General features: G+C 41.0%; 1 protein-coding gene across 1 annotated transcript; it reads right to left on the reverse strand.

Annotated features, from left to right (window-relative positions):
- Window positions 1-234: 234 nt before the first annotated feature.
- On the reverse strand, window positions 235-630 carry LOC102665902 (uncharacterized). The gene has a single exon (XM_006579135.1). It carries the CDS (start codon window positions 628-630, stop codon window positions 235-237), a length of 396 nt encoding a protein of 131 aa, XP_006579198.1.
- Window positions 631-21,672: the final 21,042 nt, after the last annotated feature.

A 21,672-nucleotide genomic window follows, 5' to 3' on the forward strand; every position in this document is an offset into this window, starting at 1 on the left:
GCCCTGGCTTACCACATTTGTAACAAGTGATCTGGGTGGGGAAAGTATTGGGTTTGCTACCACTAGCACCCGCAAACCCCATACCAACAGTCCTCTGATTGTTGGGGCGATTATCATATTGCTTAGGAGGGGTCGAGTACGGTTTTTCCCGATGTTGAGGTCCATTCTTTTTTTCTTTATTGGGCCCGTACTCCTATAATAGCTTGCGTTGTCTCGAGAGTCTTTATCCCAAATCTAGCACATGTTAACCAAGAGTGGAAATTGACGAACACCCTGGTAATTCACAACTTGCTTCACTTCAGGTCCCAAGCCGTTCAGAAACTTCACACATTTGGAACTTTCACCATCTCTCCCTTGATAATGGGGAAAGTACCTCACCAGCTCCTCAAACTTGGTTGCATATTTAGCCACAGTCATGTTTCCCTGCTTGAGCTCCAAGATCTCCATCTCCTTCTTATTCCTAACATCCTTAGGAAAGTATTTCTCCAAAAATACCCTCTTGAAGACATCCCAGGTCACATCTTGACCTTCAGCCTCTAGGCATTGGTGAGTATTCTCCCACCAATACTCAACTTCCTCCACCAGAGTATATGTACCAAAAGCAACTTTTTTCCCCTCCGGACATGCCATCACTCAGAAAATTTTCTCAATTCTTCTTATCCAATTTTGAGCACCATCAGGGTTGTATCTTCCAATGAAAGCAGCAGGATTGTTTCATTGGAAGTGGTCCAACCCTTGGTACTCAGTAGCTCCAACAGCTTTTCCCTTATTTGGATTCCCTATAGCCTGAGCTAAGGCTTGGAGAGCATCAACTATCGCATGATCATTCTGTCCAACCATCACTCCTTATGCACACCAGGTGTGGCGTCCCTAAATAATGACTGGTTTAATAGTAATAAATTTAATAGCAAGAAAAACCATGGGAAATTTTTTTTTCCTTCTCTCTCTTTTTCACAGTAATTAAATTCAGAAGGAAAATTATCACTATAGAGTCCTGAATGGCCAGTTCACAACTCTATTCGGAGTAGTTTCTTTCCAATCACTCATAACCTCTAAACTATTTTGCTCTTTTAAAAAGAAAAATATATCAGCCATGATTTTAGGTCGTCACGTGAAAAATAATAAAATGTGGTTGATAAACTCTTTTTAATAAAGTTTGTTAACAATTCCTTTTCAAATAACAAGATTAAACATAATTACATTCATCATCTAAAACTGTCCAAAATATGGGAGTTTGCAAAATACATAGTGACATCTAGAGCAAAGGTATCAACTGTGGTGGCTTCAGCCACATATATACAATCATCAAAATTTCTATACAATAGGTCTACCCACCCAAAAATCAAAAGAGTAAACCTAGCAGTCTGTACTAGATACACCTACCCACAAAAAGTATGTAAACCTAGTCTAAGGAGTCGTCTGCTATGATGAAGAGTCTTCACTATTCGCTGTCCTTCCAGGGCCGCTCTCCTCTGTAGAGTCTGCCTCAGATGCTGACATGATATCCTCTAAAGAATCCACATCAAGGAGTGGGTCCTCATCATCCTCTGGAAAGTCAAGAGCATCCACAGCAGGCTCAGGAGGTAACTCCTCTGGGTCCTCTTCAGGATCCTCTTCGAAGGATGACACCTCTATCACTTGAACTGGCTCCACTAGTCGATATGGAGTAGGTGTAGGTAGTATCCACTCCACAGGCTGCTGAAGCGTACGTGTGGGTTCCTCCGGATGTACCAATGAAGTAGCAGTGAGTCGAATTGTGCCACGGAATCGACACCTCTCATCGCCTTCGAGGGTCTCCCAAACTCCCTCTAGGCACTCCATCACCACGCAATCATGGACTAACTGCGCTGCCATCGTGATCTACAAGAAATAAAAGAAAGAAGGTAGAATCTTTCACAAGAAATCTAACTACATGCAACAATACAATGCGTCCCATAACGGCTACGCATAGTCAAAATATCCTTCTCAAGGGATTTCCTCTCTGGTAATTGATTACCAAAGTATGTAATCGATTACCAGTGCCCAAACTCGAGTTACATAACTTCTGCACATGGAAACCTACAAATTACACTATGTAATCGATTATACCTAAATGGTAATCGATTACCAGTGTCCTATCTCCCTGTATAAGTAATTACACCCAACTGGTAATCGATTACCAGTGCCCTGTTACTCTGTGTAATCGATTACACACCATTGGTAATCGATTACCAGAGGCCATCTTAACATCCTGTCTCCATTTTTAAGCCCTATAATTGATTACACACCCTTGGTAATCGATTACCAGAGGCCAATTTCCAGATATCACTCAAGATTCATAGCTGGCCAGCCGCCACACAAGCCTCCTTGCTTCGTGGTCTTTGTTCTTTTATTGGTTGACTGCCAGGAGCTCGCCTATTTAGGTACGTCACAGGTTCTCAATGACTGACTATGCCCGGGTTGGGTCGGGATTGGTCAAGCTTGAAAATGTCAGAAACCCAATATGTACTACCTTTCCCATAACCAGCAATGCACAAGCATTTTCTCTAACCCTCAAAATCTCACACTTTTCTACCTACAACATTGTCATTCTAACATTTAACCCTAAGTTAACTTTCCCCATCATCTCTACCAGTTTTCTATCAACAATTTCAGCACACAAACATCACAAAGCATCATCATAAAACCCTAAAACAGAATGGGTAGCTTTACTCACATCAAACATGTCAAGTTTAGCATGCTTTCAACAAATTCCTTCACAAATAACTACCATAAGGCATAAACCTAGTAGAACTACCCATCATATCTCCCAAAAACCCAATACCCACGAATTTCATGTGAGAAGAAGTCCACCCATACCTGAAATTCGAAGTCCCACAACGTAGAGGTGCGCTTCACGACTCCGAAAATGGCTTCCTTTTGCAATTTGGAGTAGAAATGATGAGCAAAGTTTAGAGTTTCAATGGAGAACAAAGGTGGAGAAGAAGGAAGAAGAAAAAGCTACATGGGAGTGAGAAGAAGAGCTTCTGAATTTTTTGAAGAAGGAGAGAGAAACTTAGCTTTTATATAAAAATGATTTTCTTTTGCCCTTTTTTTTCATAAAGCAATGCCACTTGTCCCATTTTTAGTGGAGCAAAAGGGGCCCACTTTTCTCTTGATGTGACTTCATACTCAGCCACAAGGGGTGAAAAATTTGACCTTTTGAATGCTAAAATTCTGCCTCGGTTTGTGTGCCGCTTCTCTGATTCCAGTTTCTCGCGTTTCTCTGCACCCGTCGGGGCCCATTTTCGAAAGTAGGCAATATATATCAAAACGCTCAGAATGAAACCCTGAGCGTGGTTCAGAGGTTGGTTATGTTAAATTTTTAGTTGCACACAAAACGATAATTTTTAGACTAATTAATTGAGAATTAATCTATAACTGTCCAGTTATGGATTACTCTTCGTTAATTAGCCTAACCCGCGTATCTTTCCCCCAATGTACATACTTCTTCCAAGAATATATATATATATATATATATATATATATATATATATATATACACACACATATATATACACTGAATAATACTTATATATATAATTATTTAAAATATATCGATTACAAAATTCCGGGTAGAAATTCCAGGATGTCACAATACTCCCACCCTTTAAGGAATTTCATCCCCGAAATTAACTACTCTAGGAACAAACTTGGGTACAATTCTCTCACCCTATCCTCTAACTCCCAGGTTGAATCACCCTCGTCGGGTCCCCACTGCACTTTCACCAACGCGATCTCCTTTCCTCTCAGCGACTTCATTCTTCGATCAGTAATCTTCTGAGGTTGTGCTTTATAGGTGAGGTTATCCTTCACTTGTACTTCGTCCAGTGCAAGTACATGTGATGGATCCGGGTTGTATCGTCTCAATTGAGAGACATGAAACACAGGGTGCAAATTTGATAAATTCGGAGGTAAAGCGATTTGATAAGCTACAGGCCCAACCTTCTTCAAAATTTGATACGGACCCAAATACTTGGGCGTCAACTTCCTAGATTTGAGAGCTCGCCCTACTCCAGTTATAGGAGAAACCTTTAAAAACACATGTTCTCCTTCCTGAAAATCTAAAGGCTTTCTCCTTCTGTCATAATAGCTATTCTGCCTATCCTGGGATGCTTTTATTTTCTCTCGAATCATCTTCACTTGTTCGGTAATTTGTTGTAGCATTTCAGGCCCAAGGAGTACTGCTTCCCCATCATCGTACCAACAAATAGGAGTTTTGCACTTTCGTCCGTATAGAGCTTCAAAAGGAGTCATACCAATGCTGGCTTGGTAGCTGTTGTTATAAGTAAATTCAATCAATGGAAAACATTCCATCCAACTGCCTTGTTGCTCTATAATGCACGCCCGAAGTAGATCTTCTAGAGTCTGAATGGTTCATTCAGTCTGACCGTCTGTTTGAGGATGATAAGCTGAACTGAGCTTCAGCTTTGTCCCTAATGCTTCATGCAGACTAGTCCAAAACCGCGAGGTAAACCTCGGGTCCCTGTCTGATACAATACTGGAAGGAATTCCATGCAACCTTATTACTTCTTTGATATATAAGTCTACTAGCTTCTCCATTTTATACTTCATATTCACCGGAATAAAATGAGCAGATTTGGTGAGTCGATCTACTATGACCCACACAGCATCGTGTCCACGACTAGTCTTGGGTAAACTAGATACAAAATCCATAGATATGTTCTCCCATTTCCATTCCGGAATTTCTAGTGGCTTTAATTCTCCTGATGGTCGCTGGTGCTCCACCTTAGCCTTTTGACATGTCAAGCATTTTGCTACATATTCAGCTACATCTTTCTTCATGCCATGCCACCAAAAACTTCTCTTCAAATCTTGGTACATCTTGGTCATTCCTAGAAGGAAACTAAGACGACTTTTATGTGCTTCTTCCAAGATCTTAACTTTCAAATCATCTAAAGGTGGTACACATATCCTCCCCTTGAATCTAATTAACCCGGTTGTGTCCTTCTTAAACTCCGCATCCTTATCTCCCATTGCATCTAACACTTTGCCTTGCAGAAACGGGTTATCCTCTTGAGCCTCGCATATGTGATCTACGAATTCATTGGTGATCTGCAATGTTCTCACAAATAAGCTCTTGGGTCATATCTCGATTGCTAGATTCAGATCTCGAAATTCCTCTATCAATCTCTGTTCCAGACTCATCATGGTCGCAACATGTAAGGACTTCCGGCTTAGCGCGTCGGCTACTACATTAACCTTTCTTGGATGGTAGGAAAGACCAAAATCATAATCCTTGAGGAACTTCATTCATCTTCGTTGCCTCATATTGAGTTTCTTCTGATCGAACAAGTATTTGAGGCTCTTGTGATCGTTGAAAACTTCAAAACGAGCACCGTATAAATAATGCCTCCAAATCTTTAAGGCAAAGACCACAGCTGCTAGTTCCAAATCATGGGTCGGATAGTTAACTTCATGAGGACACAATTGGCGTGAAGCATAAGCCACTACTCTTCCCTCCTGCATTAATATGCACCCCAAGCCTTGCCCGCTTGCATCGCAATACACTTCAAATGGTCTCTTAGGGTCGGGTAAAGTTAGCACTGGAGCTGTTGTCAACTGCCTCTTCAACTCTTGAAAGCTTTGATCACATTTCTCATTCCAGACAAACTTCTCATTCTTACGAGTAAATTTAGTTAGGGGTAGCGCTAACTTAGAAAATCCCTCAATGAATTTCCTATAATAGTCGGCCAACCCCAAGAAACTTCGAACTTCTGTTGGAGTTGTCGGTTGTTGCCACTCCATAACCGACTCCACTTTAATCGGATCCACCACAACCCTGTCTTTAGAAATCAAATGTCCCAAGAACTGCACTTTCTCTAACCAAAATTCACATTTCGACAATTTGGCGAACAATTTCCTATCCCTCAGGATATGCAACACAATTCTCAAGTGCTTCTCATGCTCCCCCTTATTCCTTGAATACACTAGGATATCATCAATGAACACAACCACAAACTGATCTAAGTAATCATGGAATATACGGTTCATATAGTCCATGAAAATAGCCGGAGCATTAGTCACTCCAAATGGCATGACTAAATACTCATAATGCCCATACCGAGTTCGAAATGCAGTCTTTGGGATATCTTCCTTCTTAACTCGGATTTGATGATACCCCGATCGCAAATCTATCTTCGAAAATACCGTCGCTCCCCTCAATTGATCAATCAAATCATCTATCCTCGATAGAGGATATTTGTTCTTGATAGTGACTTTGTTCAGCTGCTGGTAGTCTACACACATCCTCATACTTCCATCCTTCTTTTTAACTAGTAAGACCGGCGCTCCCCACGGTGATACGCTCGGGCGAACAAATTGTTTACTTAAGAGATCCTGCACTTGTGCTTTCACCTCTGCTAGTTCCACTGGAGACATCCTATAGGGCGTGATCGACACTGGATTCACCCCAGGCACCAAGTCAATAATGAATTCCACTTCTCTCTCAGGTGGTAATTCACAAATGTCCTCAGTAAAGACTTCTGGAAATTCTGACACTACCGGTATACTGCTAACTTCAGAGACCTCCTCCACATTCATGGAGAACAACACCATGTAAGTTCGAACATCCCCCACTCCATCGGTGGCAACACTCTTTTTCAATGGTTCATTTGGAATTACATTTCCACCAAATACTAGCATCTTCTCTTTGCAGTCTAGAAAGATATGGTTAGTAGATAACCAATCCATCCCCAAGATCACATCTAGATGAGCTAAAGGTAGGCAAATCAAATCCGCCATAAAAGATTGACCCTCAACAGTTATAGGACACTTCAAACACACCCGAGAGGTGGTTATAGGCTCGTTAGTCGGAGTAGACACCACAATATCATATGGTAACTCCGTCGTACATAACCCCAACCTCTCCACACATGCATGAGATATGAACGAATGCGTGGCACCCGAATCATAGAGTACATCTAACAGTTTATCAGCAATCAAACACTTACCCTATATCAAATCGTCGGAGGCAGCAACTTCTGATCCACTCATAGCAAATACCCGGGAGGGTACCTTTGGTCTTCCACCACTAGTGTTGTTGTTGTTGTTGCTAACATTACCGCTCCTGGTGGGATTAGTAGACCCACGATTGACTATGTTGGAATTGGCAGTTACCGTCGGTCTCCCAGTCATTCTACACTCTCAAGCATAATGGCCTACCTTGCCACAAATATAACAACGATTCTCCTGTGTCTGCTGGAGTTGTGGGTAATTTCTTCTAAGATGCGGTCCTCCACACTGAAAGCACTGTACCCCAGCCCCCCTTGACAAGCTCATGTTGGAAGTAGCCATAGGTTGTTTCCCCTTGTTGCTAAAATATGGCTTCATCCTCTTATTACCGTTTCCTCTAAAAGGGTGGCTTCTCTGTGGTCCTCCAAAACCTCTAGCTTGCCTCTCTTTCATCTTGTCCTCAAATATTCTGCACTTTGTCACCAATTGATTGAAATCTGTGATCTGCATGTAGCTAACTTCCTGTTGAATCTCCAGTCGAAGCCCATTCTCAAACTGAGCACATAAGTCTTCTTCGTTCCGAGCATCTTGGTATTGAGGCCAGTATTGTAGAAGTTCATTAAATTTGGCCGTGTATTCCCCAACGGACATGTTTCCCTGCTTCAAATCCAGAAATTCCATCGCCTTTCGCTTCCTGAGATCTCGTGGAAAATAATTTTATAGGAATTTGTCCTTGAAGGCATTCCAAGGAATCACGCCTCTAGGTGCAGCAAATGTAGGTCTCACGAACTTCCACCAGTTCTCAGCTTCTCCTTGGAGCATGAATGTTGCATAAGGGACCTTATGCTCCTCGAGGCAACCTATCGCCTCGAAAATCTTCTCAGTCTCAGCTAACCATAACCTAGCACCTTCCGGATCATAGTCCCCATTGAACTTCGGCGGGTGGTTCTTACGAAAAGCCATGAGTCCTCGATACTCTGTCGGCTCCACATCACGTCCCTGCACTAGAGTTTCCAGCACAGTTGTGATGCGGTCTTGGACATCACGGTTCTGATCCCTACCACGTCCTGCCATACCTAACCTGTAGGGAAGCTATTAGTATCCAAGAAATTCTACTGAGAGAATATACCATATAGGCTATGATAGTTACAACAATATCCCTCTCTCTCTATATATATATATACACACACAACAATTCTACTGAATCAATTGCACATTCCTGCTTAAGACAAGAAGGTAGAATTACACACAATTTGTGACTTAACGTCACTCCTCGAAACCTACGTCCAAGTTTCAGAGATACACAACATTCACACAGTAAGACCAAAATATGGGAGTTTGTTAACACTTCCTTTTCAAATAACAACATTAAACAAAATTACATTCATCATCTAAAACTGTCCAAAATATGGGAGTTTGCAAAATACATAGTGACATCCAGAGAAAAAGTATCAACTGTGGTGGCTTCAGCCACATATATACAATAATCAAAATTTCTATACACTAGGTCTACCCACCCAAAAATCAAAAGAGTAAACCTAGCAGTCTGTACTAGATACACCCACCCACAAAAAGTATGTAAACCTAGTCTAAGGAGTCGTCTGCTATGATGAAGAGTCTTCACTATTCGCTGTCCCTCCAGGGTCGCTCTCCTCTATAGAGTCTGCCTCAGATGCTAACATGATATCCTCTGGAGAATCCACATCAGGGAGTGGGTCCTCATCATCCTCTGGAAAGTCAAGAGCATCCACAGCAGGCTCAGGAGGTAACTCCTCTGGGTCCTCTTCAGGATCCTCTTCGGAGGATGACACCTCTATCACTTGAACTGGCTCCACTAGTCGATATGGAGTAGGTGTAGGTAGTATCCACTCCACAGGCTGCTGAAGCGTACGTGCGGGCTCCTCCAGATGTACCAATGAAGTAGCAGTGAGTCGAATTGTGCCACAAAATCGACACCTCTCATTGCCTTTGAGGGTTTCCCAAACTCCCTCTAGGCACTCCATCACCATGCAATCATGGATTAACTGCGCTGCCATCGTGATCTACAAGAAATAAAAGAAAGAGGGTAGACTCTTTCACAAGAAATCTAACTACATGCAACAATACAATGCGTCCCATAACGGCTACACATAGTCAAAATATCCTTCTCAAGGGATTTCCTCTCTGGTAATCGATTACCAAAGTATGTAATCGATTACCAGTGCCAAAACTCGAGTTACACAGCTTCTGCACATGGAAACCTACAAATTACACTGTGTAATCGATTACACCTAAATGGTAATCGATTACCAGTGTCCTATCTCCCTGTGTAATCGATTACACCCAACTGGTAATTGATTACCAGTGCCCTGTTACTCTGTGTAACCGATTACACACCATTGGTAATCGATTACCAGAGGCCATCTTAACATTCTGTCTCCATTTTTAAGCCCTATAATCGATTACACACCCTTGGTAATCGAATACCAGAGGCCAATTTCCAGATATCACTCAAGATTCATAGCTGGCCAGCCGCCACACAAGCCTCCTTGCTTCATGGTCTTTGTTCTTTTATTGGTTGACTGCCAGGAGCTCGCCTGTTTAGGTACGTCACAGGTTCTCACTGACTAACTATTCCTGGGTTGGGTCGGTATTGGTCAAGAAAGGTTTTCGGCAATAGCACCCCACCTGACGTCCCCAAGGAAACCTGACCCCCGCGACATATCTCCTGGTCAAGCTTGGTTTTGGGCAATAGCACCCCACCTGACGTCCCCAAGGTCTCCTGACTCCCGCGACATATCTCCAGGTACCACTCTGTGGTCAACAAACAAAAGTAGGAAGACTGACTCTTCCACGCTTTCTCACATCAAGCTTGTTGGATTATGGGGTACCCGTCATATGTGGTAATAGGTGGCGATCGGGCGATGGTGCAAATCAACTCTCCCACTTCCACAAATCAAACATTAACGTACCATCCCCAGTTGCCCACCTTCAACTTGAGCTCACACACTCCCACGTAGCCCTTATCCTCGTTCCTCTCACCACTGGGTCCCCATCAACCCCTCCAAGCTTCCATAATATCCCAGCAATTCAATTCCAACTATCATGAACTACCCTAAACCAAGAAAACAGGGCAGAGGCAGAAAACTCTGCCCAAAACACATTCACATATTATAGCTTTCCTTACTCAAATACCCCAGTAACATTCTCTTCGTTCTGATTCGTTAACCGTTGGATCGACTTGAAACTTTTACTAGAGGTTCCTAGTACATAATTCTACATTTTGACCGTTGGGATCTCTTAGAAATTGTCCAGAACCCAATAAGTACTACCTTTCCCATAACCAGCAATGCACAAGCATTTTCTGCACATGTTGAAAAATTCTACTGCACAATTCAACAACAATTTTCTGCATAATAGGGCAGATTTCGAAATCCATCTTGCCCACATCCAATTTTGCTCAAATTGGATCCTATATGTCCTAAATCATGTATAAATCGTATTTAAACCAAAAACAAGCTTCAGGTCAAGGTAAATCCAAATCTAGGTATCCAAAACCCATCAATTGAGTGAATTTTCAAGGTTTGAGAAGTGAAAATGAGAATGGGGTAATTTTGGAGTAAACTCTCATCTCAAACAAGTCTATAAAATTAATTTAGACTTTCTCAAACTGATTTTAAGGCGAAAACTCCACCGATTCAAGATTTGACCCCTCAACACCCAATTTACCCTAGAAATGACTCTTGCTTTCACATTTGTCACTCATTTTTCTCATTTGCTCTGCCCAAGCCTTCCTACAAGTCCTAATTGACATTCTAAACTAGAATCAACTCACTTTAGACTCCAATTTCCACTAACCCCAAATTTGGCTTCTCTAACCCTCAAAATCTCACACTTTTCTACCTACAACATTGTCATTCTCACATTTAACCCTAAGTTAACTTTCCCCATCATCTCTACCAGTTTTCTATCAACAATTTCAGCACACAAACATCACAAAGCATCATCATAAAACCCTAAAACAGAATGGGTAGCTTTACTCACATCAAACATGTCAAGTTTAGCATGCTTTCAACAAATTCCTTCACAAATAACTACCATAAGGCATAAACCTAGTAGAACTACCCATCATATCTCCCAAAAACCCAATACCCACGAATTTCATGTGAGAAGAAGTCCACCCATACCTGAAATTCGAAGTCCCACAACGTAGAGGTGCGCTTCACGACTCCGAAAATGGCTTCCTTTTGCAATTTGGAGTAGAAATGATGAGCAAAGTTTGGAGCTTCAATGGAGAACAAAGGTGGAGAAGAAGGAAGAAGAAAAAGCTACGTGGGAGTGAGAAGAAGAGCTTCTGAATTTTTTGAAGGAGAGAGAAACTTAGCTTTTATATAAAAATGATTTTCTTTTCCCTTTTTTTTTTCATAAAGCAATGCCACTTGTCCCATTTTGAGTGGAGCAAAAGGGGCTCACTTTTCTCTTGATGTGACTTCATACTCAGCCACAAGGGGTAAAAAATTTGACCTTTCGAATGCTAAAATTCTGCCTCAGTTTGCGTGCCGCTTCTCTGGTTCCAGTTCCTCGCGTTTCTCTGCACCCGTCGGGCCCTGTTTTCGAAAGTAGGCAATATATATGAAAACGCTCAGAATGAAACCCTGAGCGTGGTTCAGAGGTTGGTTTTGTTAAATTTTTAGTTGTACGCAAAACGATAATTTTTAGACTAATTAATTGAGAATTAATCTATAACTGTCTAGTTATGGATTACTCTTCGTTTATTAGCCTAACCCGCGTATCTTTCCCCCAATGTACATACTTCTTCCAAGAATATATATATATACACTGAATAATACTTATATATATAATTATTTAAAATATATCGCTTACAAAATTCCAGGTAGAAATTCCAGGATGTCACACCAGGAAGTGAGACATGGAAATAATACACATAAGAAAAAGAACAACACAAAAATCACGACCATCTCAAGTCCCTACTTGGTTACTTTTGAGAGTTGATGCCTCAAGAAAGTATTCCTCTAAACTTGTCCTCTCTCGAGACATTAACACTAATTTTCCATCATTTGTATTTCCTGATCGCTTGCCATATCATCCCATTGCACTTCACAAATTATACAGATGGCCAGTCTGATAACTCATGACATAGCATTGAAACTCATGGTATAACAGACATTAGGAGAACAAACATGTTATGACTACAACAATCAAATCTCTATAACTCATGGAAACACAACAAAGTGAGTAAGTTCCAATTGCAAACATCAAACATCAAGCATTCAACAAGGCAACCACAAAATGCACAAAAAAGCATAGTAGACTCACAACTCACTAGCTGAAAAGGTTCGACCGGCTTTGATACCACTAATGTAACGACCCGCCTTGTCACTATGATATCACCACTCTAAACTGCGAGAATTTCAATTTTTAAATGAAAACTCCATTAATTTGCTTATGAAAAATTAAAGTAAATTTTTTCATGATATACATTCCCAAACAATGCATCATTACTTAAATGAATATATATATATATATATATATATATATATATATATATATATATATATATATATATATATATATAGGTATAGTAACTCAGTACAGATCATTCACATAATAGAAAGTAAATTTTTTCATACATATACCTAAATCTGTGATTTACATCCTCAATACAAAAAAAGAATTATGTAACCAGCTACGAAGGAGTTGATTAACAAAACACAACTCTTTCCCAAAATAATCCCAACGTCATCACGTCGGCTTAGCGACTCCACAAAAGAATCTTACTTCTCATACTCTACTGCTGTCATTCTGCTCCCACGAACAAAGGTTCACGATCATCACATGTACCAACCCCACGGTACAAAAATTGCGAGGGGTGATTTTATTATAAAAGAAATTAGTACAAAAATCAAATAATTATAATTAGTAAGAAAACATTATCAAATATCATAAACATACACAAACATCCATTAGTCCAACATACACTCAACAAGTAGTCATCATCCATCCATAGTTCCAATCAATCATGCTTAGTATGATGAATGCACTTGACCTCAACTCTCAAATGCAATGTGGTACCATCCTTAAGGAAATAGCCTAAGTGTGTCCATACGACACTCTCACTTAGGAAAACTAGGTAGTAAGTGTCGAGGTCACCCTGTCGTGCACAGGAAACTCCCCACATGGTGATCAACCTGAGTCTCAAAGGAGTTCCAAACCGAGTGACATGCCCCCAAGTACAAGTATTCCTCCTTAAGAGAAACTACAAGTACTTACTGACAAAGTTTATACTCTTTCCATGTCATATGAAGTATGAAACATGGGCACCATCAATGCACTGACCGTGGATAATTGAAGATTCTAAGCCATCCCCTTCCAGAGATGCTTAAAAGTCTTCAACCACTCTATTTCCCCCACCAGGGATATCCAAGGTCACTGCACCCCCCATGTACATACACAACATACAACATATGAAACATAGGCACCATCAATGCACTGACCGTGGATAATTAAAGATTCTAAGCCATCCCCCTCCGGAGATGCTTAAAACTCTTTAACCACTCTATTTTCCCCTCTAGGGATATCCAACAAGGTCACTGCACCCCCCATGTACATACACGACATACATCATCACAATGCATTTTCAACAACATCAACATTTCATCTCAATGTCATTATCAACATCAGCATTGTCTCATCTCAATGACATTATCAACAACAACAACATCATCTCACATTAACATAATCATCAATAACAACATCAACTCATATTAACATAATCATCAATAACAACAACATCTCATATCAATATTATCATAAACATCAATGTCACCTCATATCAATTAATGTCATCAATAGCAATATCATCAGTAAGTCACATTCTGTATATACATATATATATAGTTCATGCCTGAGATTCACACTCCCCAGGTCTTCAGACAACACAAGTTTAATAAAAACAATAATGTCATTTATCAATAATAGACGTATCACATCCCATTAGTCAAAACATTATTTTTCTTGAAAACCAGCATGCAATAGGGACAGGCATGCGTCCCCATAGTTTGGTTCCTCGACCCCAACTATGGTATTAAAAACTATAAATGATAATAAACTCCCTCACCTATTGTGAGCTCTCCGTCAGTTCCTCTTTACGCCGCTTAGAGGTCTATCTCGTTCATGCTCGTCAGTCCAAACGCATGGTTTTATATACCAAATTGAAGGAAATTTAGTATAGATTTTAAAAACAAGGTTAATAACAATATTCAGAGTCGCATACCCCTGTCAAAACATAAAGGGTTGAGGGATGTTTCAGATTCTACTAAAAGGAGACGTCATTTTGAAATTCAGCTTACACCAATGTGACCGGGGTTCAGTGAAGGTCACGAAAGTAACATCAATGTTATAAAAAGGTAACTTTTGAAATATCTCATTTTCAAGGGTTTTTCAAAGGAAGTGTAAAAACACCCTATTACAGTACCCAACACGAGAGATACTAAGAGAAACTCAAATTAACTAGGAGAAAGGCTTAGAAGTCAAGATTACCTCAGAGAAGCTACGAAATGAGGGATTGGGGGAATTTTCTCCACCGAATCCTTGAGGAGGATTCTAAGGATTATGCTCTGATTACATTATTCTTCTTGGTGTGGAGGTTCGGCGGCAAGGAACAGTGGCTCGTGGTGGCCACCGGTGGTCGTGGGTGGTGGAAAAGAAGGTGTTAGGGTTTGGGAGGGCCTTTGGAGAGGAGGAGAGGGGGAACATATTTATAATCTGTAGATCTCACTTAGAGAGCTCGTCTTGCTAAGTGGGCGTCCAATTTTCGTGCTTAGCACGACAATTCGCACTGAGTGCAACTCCCTCTGCACTAATTCTCGCTCAGCGCAATTCCCTCTCGGGTTGGAATTGCGCTTAGCGCGCTCCTCGCACTTAGCGAGATAGCAAAAGTTGTTATTTTCAAAATCCCAACGGTCAGACTGTGGAGAATTGTCTTAGGAACCTCCAGCCAAAATTTGAAGGCGATCCAATGGTTTAACGAACCTAGGATCGCGATATTACTGAAATAGGTTTAGGTAAAATTTGAAATCTCTTAATTTCAACTTAGCTCAACAAAACTCCGCATAACCCAACATCCACATCAAGAAATTCACACATGACTAACTCAAGTCATTCCTCAACTCATTCAAGTCAACCTTATAGTCAAATAACACGATAAATACAATTAAACATCAATTTATAATTAGCAATATTTCAGGGTGTTATTGGACCAATAACCAGAGCCATGGCTAGGACACTCCAAGAAGATTGGGTCAGAGATGCAGGAGAAGGCCCTAGGGTTCTCATGAGCCTTAGGGTAGATTTTGGGCCCATGGGCTAGGTATGAGCCTACATATCTTTGTACATATTAGATTAGGGTTTTGTCATACCCTAATTCCGTCCGGGAATTATTACATGATGACATGCAATAAATGAAGTCCCGAGACGTCTCAGAAATCGAAAGGAAGCAGGCTTGCGCGTTCCGTGAAATTCCGTAATGTGGCGGAAGTCGAAAAGAGGTGTTTTTGCGCAATCCGTAAGTTTCCGTGACTTCTTCGAAAGGTAAAAAAGGAGTAAATACATAATCCGTAAGTATTCGTAACCTTGAGGAAGGAAAATAAGTATCGTTACGAAATTCGTAAAGTTTCGTAACGTTACGGAAAAAGAATTACAAAAAAATAGAAAGGGGGGGTGCATTTAGTAAAAAGGGGGGTGTAAATAGCAATCAGACCCACTTGGGCCTTCCAGAAGCTTCCTCTAGAAGGCTGTTGCTTTTGGAGGAAGCAACCTGGCTCGCCTGGGCGAGCTGGGCGGCAAGCATCTCCCCTATTTTGCTATAAATAGGGAAGGAAGTGAAGAAGAAAAGGGTTCAGCCCCTTAGGCACTTCTCTCTCTTTCGAATTTGCTTGGAAAAATTGTTTCCGTGAAGAAAATTCAAGCCGAGGCGCTTCCGAAACGTTTCCGTAACATTTCCGTGAGGAATTTCGTGAAGTTTTCGATCGTTCTTCAACGTTCTTCATTCGTTCTTCGTTTTCTTCAGTCTTCAACGGGTAAGTACCTCAAACCAAGCTTTTCAATTTACTCTATGTACCCGTGGTGGTCCACATTTCGTTTCATGTATTTTTATTCTCGTTTCCATTTACTTTTTATACCCCCTTTTGACGTGCTTAAGCCATTTATTTAAGTTATTTCTCGCTTAATGTAAAAATAAAATAAATTTCCACCGATCGTTTGAATTGTATCATCCGGTAATTTTGGTTAAAATGAATTCCGACCGTTCGGTTGTGCCGTAACCACGTTGGAAATCAAAAAAGAGGTAAAATAATAATATAATAATCAAAAAATGTCTTTTAGTAAAATAAAGCGAAAGATCAAATCGGACGTTTTCTCTTTGGGATTTCTCATTTTTAATTGAATTGACTAATAACTAAAGTGAATCTAAGGCTAAAATCAACTCGCCTAGTCAAGCTCGTCCACAAAAATAGGGTTTTGAAAATTTATCATTTCAGTTTTCTTACCAAGTAAAATGGATCATTTTTAAGGTCCAATGCCTTAAAATGATCACTTTTCAAGTAAAAAGAATCACTTGATTCACGCTTAAGGAAGAACTACGTAGGTCTGATTTCCTCTCCAAAGGAGGGTACGTAGGAGCAAAAGCCCCGCTTTTGTCGACCTCGAAAAATAAAAAGAAATAAAAGTTAAGGTAACACAATTCCACAATTCTAGAAATAAGGCTGTTGTCTTTCGAGACAAACGTAAGAGGTGCTAATACCTTCCTCAAGCGTAAATACAACTCCCGAACTTAGAATTCTCATTTTGACCGGTTTCCTTCGGTTTTCCTGACATTTTCCACAAATAAACGGTGGCGACTCCGCGCACCTTTCCTCCTTTGGAAAGCGCACCCTTGAGCCTCGCCCTCGCTCGCCTGCGAAGGGCATGTTGCGACAGTTGGCGACTCCAGTGGGGACTTTTTTTTGTGAGTTAGGCCTATTTTAAGGAATTGTGGATTTGTGAAACTTTGTGTGTACATTCTGTTGAACTGTGTAAAATGTAAATAACTGTTGTCTATTTTGCATTCTTTACACTGCATTCTAAGCACCCACGGGTTTGAGTAAAAAAAGGGGCCCTATACCCGGGTTCATGGGAATTTAAGGAGTGGAGGTGAATCTATCATCATGCTAGGTCTCCGACTTGCTTGATAATAGTGAAACCTCATCTAGAGCTTTCTCTCTTTATAATATGTTGTCGCTGGTATTCCATACCGCCACAATATTATTATCTTGAGTGATGATACCTCTAGAAAACAGCCGTGTGAGTTATGAATTGTTGGGGAGTAGTTATTAGAGACCCCTAGATATTGTCCTAGGTTCCCAAATAGGGGCAAAAGAGCAAACACGCTCCGTGCCATTCGTTCTCATGCATTTTTTGGTAAATAGCACTAGTTTATAGTTTTGCTAGTGATGTTTGGTTTCTTTAGAGTAATACGTAACCTTTTTAATACTACGTTGAGGCGCCATCATGCCCAAAACGTAGCATTAAAGTTGGATCTCTGCAGTCTCGTATGTGTGAATTACCCCTTTGTGTTGTTTTCTTTCTGTTTCATGCATGTGCATTTGCATCATACCGTCACACATGCGTTGTATGTGGGTCTCGTCTTTTGTCATGGGAAGCCGGAAGATCCATATCGTCTTCTTAACTGCACACATGGGGCACTGCGCCCCCAAATGCACAATTAAGGAGAGATGATTTTCCGGGCTCTCGTGTCCGTAAATGCATTCATATCATGCATCGCATAAACATCTCTTCAGCATCATAATGAACATATCGTTCCTACATTTGTTCTTTATCATATTCCAGCATCACATTTTGCATGAGTCATTGCATCATCATGCATATGCGTTCAACAAACTTTTTTGATCTACAAATTGCATACTAATTGTTTTCATGTTTGCTCATGCATGACCCTTGCATTTTCCTCTACAAAACAAAAACAAAAAAGAGGGAAGCATGAAAATTCATGATGCATTCTTAGTTGCATGTGTTAAGTACCATGAGCCAACCATGTTGGGATCATAAACCCATTTCTAAAATTAAAAAAAAAACACACAAACAACAAAACAAAATGATTGAGCATGGTACCTAATGCGTGGTTAATTAAGAAAGGATGTTTCTTCGGGCATCTCGATCTCATAATTACATTTTCCATGCATAGCACGCATATTCCCGAGTCTTTCATCCCTATGAATTGTTGATGAAGTATTGGCGATCAAAATTGCCATTCCCTGGGTTATGAAGTTGAACCAAGCTCGTGCTTTTACGAAAAGGTTCATCAAGTCAAGTTGAAGCATGGAAGTAACCATCTTGCAAAAATTTGGGGCAAAAGATGGATCGGGTTACATCGTTGTTTCGTCTACTGCCAAACACATTTAGGACTGTTAATGTCCTTGTTACTTCCAGTTTCACCTTGACGAAGATGTCATGGACCATGTTGAAAATCTAAATTGATTCAACCCCATATCCAGTGTACAAATTCGCAATACTTCAACTGTGCATCATTCGCATACATCCATGTTGTTCATTGGTTGCATTGCTCATTGCATTCTTTCCTTGAAAAAAAAAAGAACTTAATCATTGTTATAAAAAAGAAAAAAAAACATGCTTTATGGTGCCCTCACCGAACTTGTACGGAGCTAGAGTAATGGGTGAAGTAGAGGAGATACAAGAGAAGATGAAGGCCGACATGGAGGCCATTAAAGAGAAAATGGCCACAATGATGGAGGCCATGATGAGCGTGAAGAAGATAATGGAAGCCAATGCGGTTGCAATTGCCGCTACCAGCATTGTTGCTAAGGTGAACCCGAAGTCCCCATCGGGCCTCAGCCAAATGAATCATCCAACCTCAGCTATGGTAGGCAAAGATTTGGGAAGTACGGGCGGCCCCCATTATGCACAAAGTCAAAACAAGCATGCCTTCCCGCCATATGGCCTGCCTCCCAACTATACACCGCCCAATGTGGCGTACACTCCCAATAAGAATGTCAATAACTCCACTCCTATACCCATTGAGAGCCAACAACCCCGAACTGATCATGCACATGTCTCTTAAATCGTGGGGGAGACACATGAAATTCCCCATCACAATCTAGCCGACTTCGAGCCTTGGCTCGAATATGCCACTGAAGGGCAAGCAGTTGGTGGTATACCCCTTGAAAACACTTCGGAAGGCCCTCAATATCACCCCCAGCTACACCTCTTGCATTCCACGACAAGTAAAAACCCTCATGCTATGGCAGAAATGGGAAAGTTGGATCATCTAGAGGAAAGGCTTAGGGCCATTGAAGGAAGTGAAGATTATGCCTTTGCTAACCTAGAAGAGTTGTTCCTAGTACCCAATATCATCATCCCTCCCAAGTTCAAGGTGTTGGACTTTGACAAGTACAAGGGGACTACTTGCCCATAGAACCATCTAAAGATGTATTATCAGAAGATGGGGGCATGCGCAAAAGATGAGGAACTGCTGATACATTCCTTCCAAGAAAATCTTACTGGGGTAGTTGTTACCTGGTACACTAACCTGGAACCTTCTTGAGTCCACTCTTGGAAGGACCTAATGGTTGCCTTCATTAGGCAGTATCAGTACAATTTTGATATGGTTCCGGATAGGATGCAACAATAGAACATGTGCAAAAAGGGGCACAGATCTTTCAAAAAGTACGCCCAAAGGTGGAGAGACCTGGCAGCTCAAGTGGCACCTTGATGACGGAGAAAAAATGATAATGATAGTAGACACATTACCAGTATTCTACTATGAAAAGATGGTGGACTACACACCTTCAAGCTTTGATGATATGGTCTTCACCAGTGAAAGGATCGATGTGGGTCTGAAAAGAGGCAAATTTAATCATCCTGCTTGGACGAATGAGAAAAATGGGGCAAATGAAGAGGGTGAGGATGAAGTAGAAGCCCATGCTGTGATTGCCATTCCAATATAGCCAAGTTTCCCACCAACCCAACAATGTCATTACTCAGCCAATAACAAACCTTCTCCTTACCCACCGCCCATTTATCCACAAAGGCCATCCCTAAAATCAACCACAAAGTCTGTCTACCGCACTTCCAATGACGAACATCACCTTTAGCACAATCCAAAAACGCCAACCAAGAAATGAATTTTGCAGCGAGAAAGCCTGTAGAATTCACCCCAATTCCAGTGTCTTATGCTGACTTGCTCCCATGCCTACTTGATAATTCAATGGTAGCCATAACCCCAACCAAGGTTCATCAACTTCCATTTCTCCGAGAATACGACTCGAACGCAATGTGTGCTTGTCATGGAGAAGCCCCGGGGCATTCCATTGAGCATTGTAGGGCTCTGAAGCGTAAGGTGCAAGGTCTAATTGATATGGACCGGCTGAAATTTGAAGAGAATCGTGTGTCAATCCTGACATTGACAAGAGATGCCACACATGGGGCAATTTTGAAAGCTGTTGTTAGATGTCTCTAATGACTCATCAGGATTTTCAACTTTCACCGGAAGTGGGTGCAAGCCATTGGTCTGTTTGCTCAAGCGACCTGTGCTCCTGAGTTTGGACTTCCAAGACCGTTCAATCAGAGATTACTCGTCTTGCGCGTTGGTGGGGCTGCCGTAAAACAACAAGTAAAGTTCAAAACAAATAAGTTCAAAAAAATTAAAAAAATAATAAAAAAAAGAGTTCAAAAAAAAAAAAGAAGCATTTGATTGACTGTGTTTTCAAGACGTCCATGTGACCTCATTTTATCATTACAGAAAGTTTGTCTTTTTAGAGAGAAGTGAGTTATCAAGAATAGGATGTTGGATAAATGGCCTCAGTTACCTTAAGAAAAAAAAAGGGGGTTAAATTAAGATACGAAGATTATTCCCCAATTAAACTTTCACTCTCTCTTTTCGGATTAACAATTCACACAGGGACAACCCTTCCCTTGTGTTCAAGAATCCCCTACAACAAGAGACCCACGGTCTCTTAATCCCTTTTCAGAAATAAGAAGAAGAGAAGAAGAAATATCTCTTAAAAGAGGTAGATTGTAAAATGAAGATCAATCAAAATTCCTTATTGAATATGCAAGTGGTTGACCAAGGAATCTTTTAGAGAGGATAAGACATTTCAGTTCAGAAAAACTCTCTTAATCTTTTGAGAGGATAAAACTTTTTGGGGCAATGAAAGGCCCCATGCATAAACCTCAAACGAACCTAGGGGCAGATTAGAAGTTCTCACCCGATAGGTTCCCAGCTACAAGGTCATGACGAAAGACAACAATTGGTACCTCAAAGCCTTACACTGGGGCAATGAAAGGCCCCATGCAGAAACCTCAAACGAACCTAGGGGCAGATTAGAAGTTCTCACCCGATAGGTTCCCAGCTACAAGGTCATGACGAAAGACAACAATTGGTACCTCAAAGCCTTACACTGGGGCAATGAAAGGTACCATGCAAAAACCTCAAGCGAGCCTGGGGCAGATTAGAAGTTCTCACCCGATAGGTTCCCAGCTACAAGGTCATGACGAAAGATAACAATTTGTTCCTCAAAGCCTTACACTGGGGCAATGAGGGGCATTGTGCATGAGCCTCAAGTGAACATAGGGGCAGATCAAAAGTTCTCACCCGTCGATGTTTTT

Source organism: Glycine max, chromosome 4 (assembly GCF_000004515.6).
Source record: "Glycine max cultivar Williams 82 chromosome 4, Glycine_max_v4.0, whole genome shotgun sequence".
Taxonomy (NCBI): Eukaryota; Viridiplantae; Streptophyta; class Magnoliopsida; order Fabales; family Fabaceae; genus Glycine; species Glycine max.

Excerpts from the sequence above, each read along its gene's own strand:
- LOC102665902 (XM_006579135.1), bottom strand. The coding sequence starts at position 630 with ATGGCATGTCCGGAGGGGAAAAAAGTTGCTTTTGGTACATATACTCTG.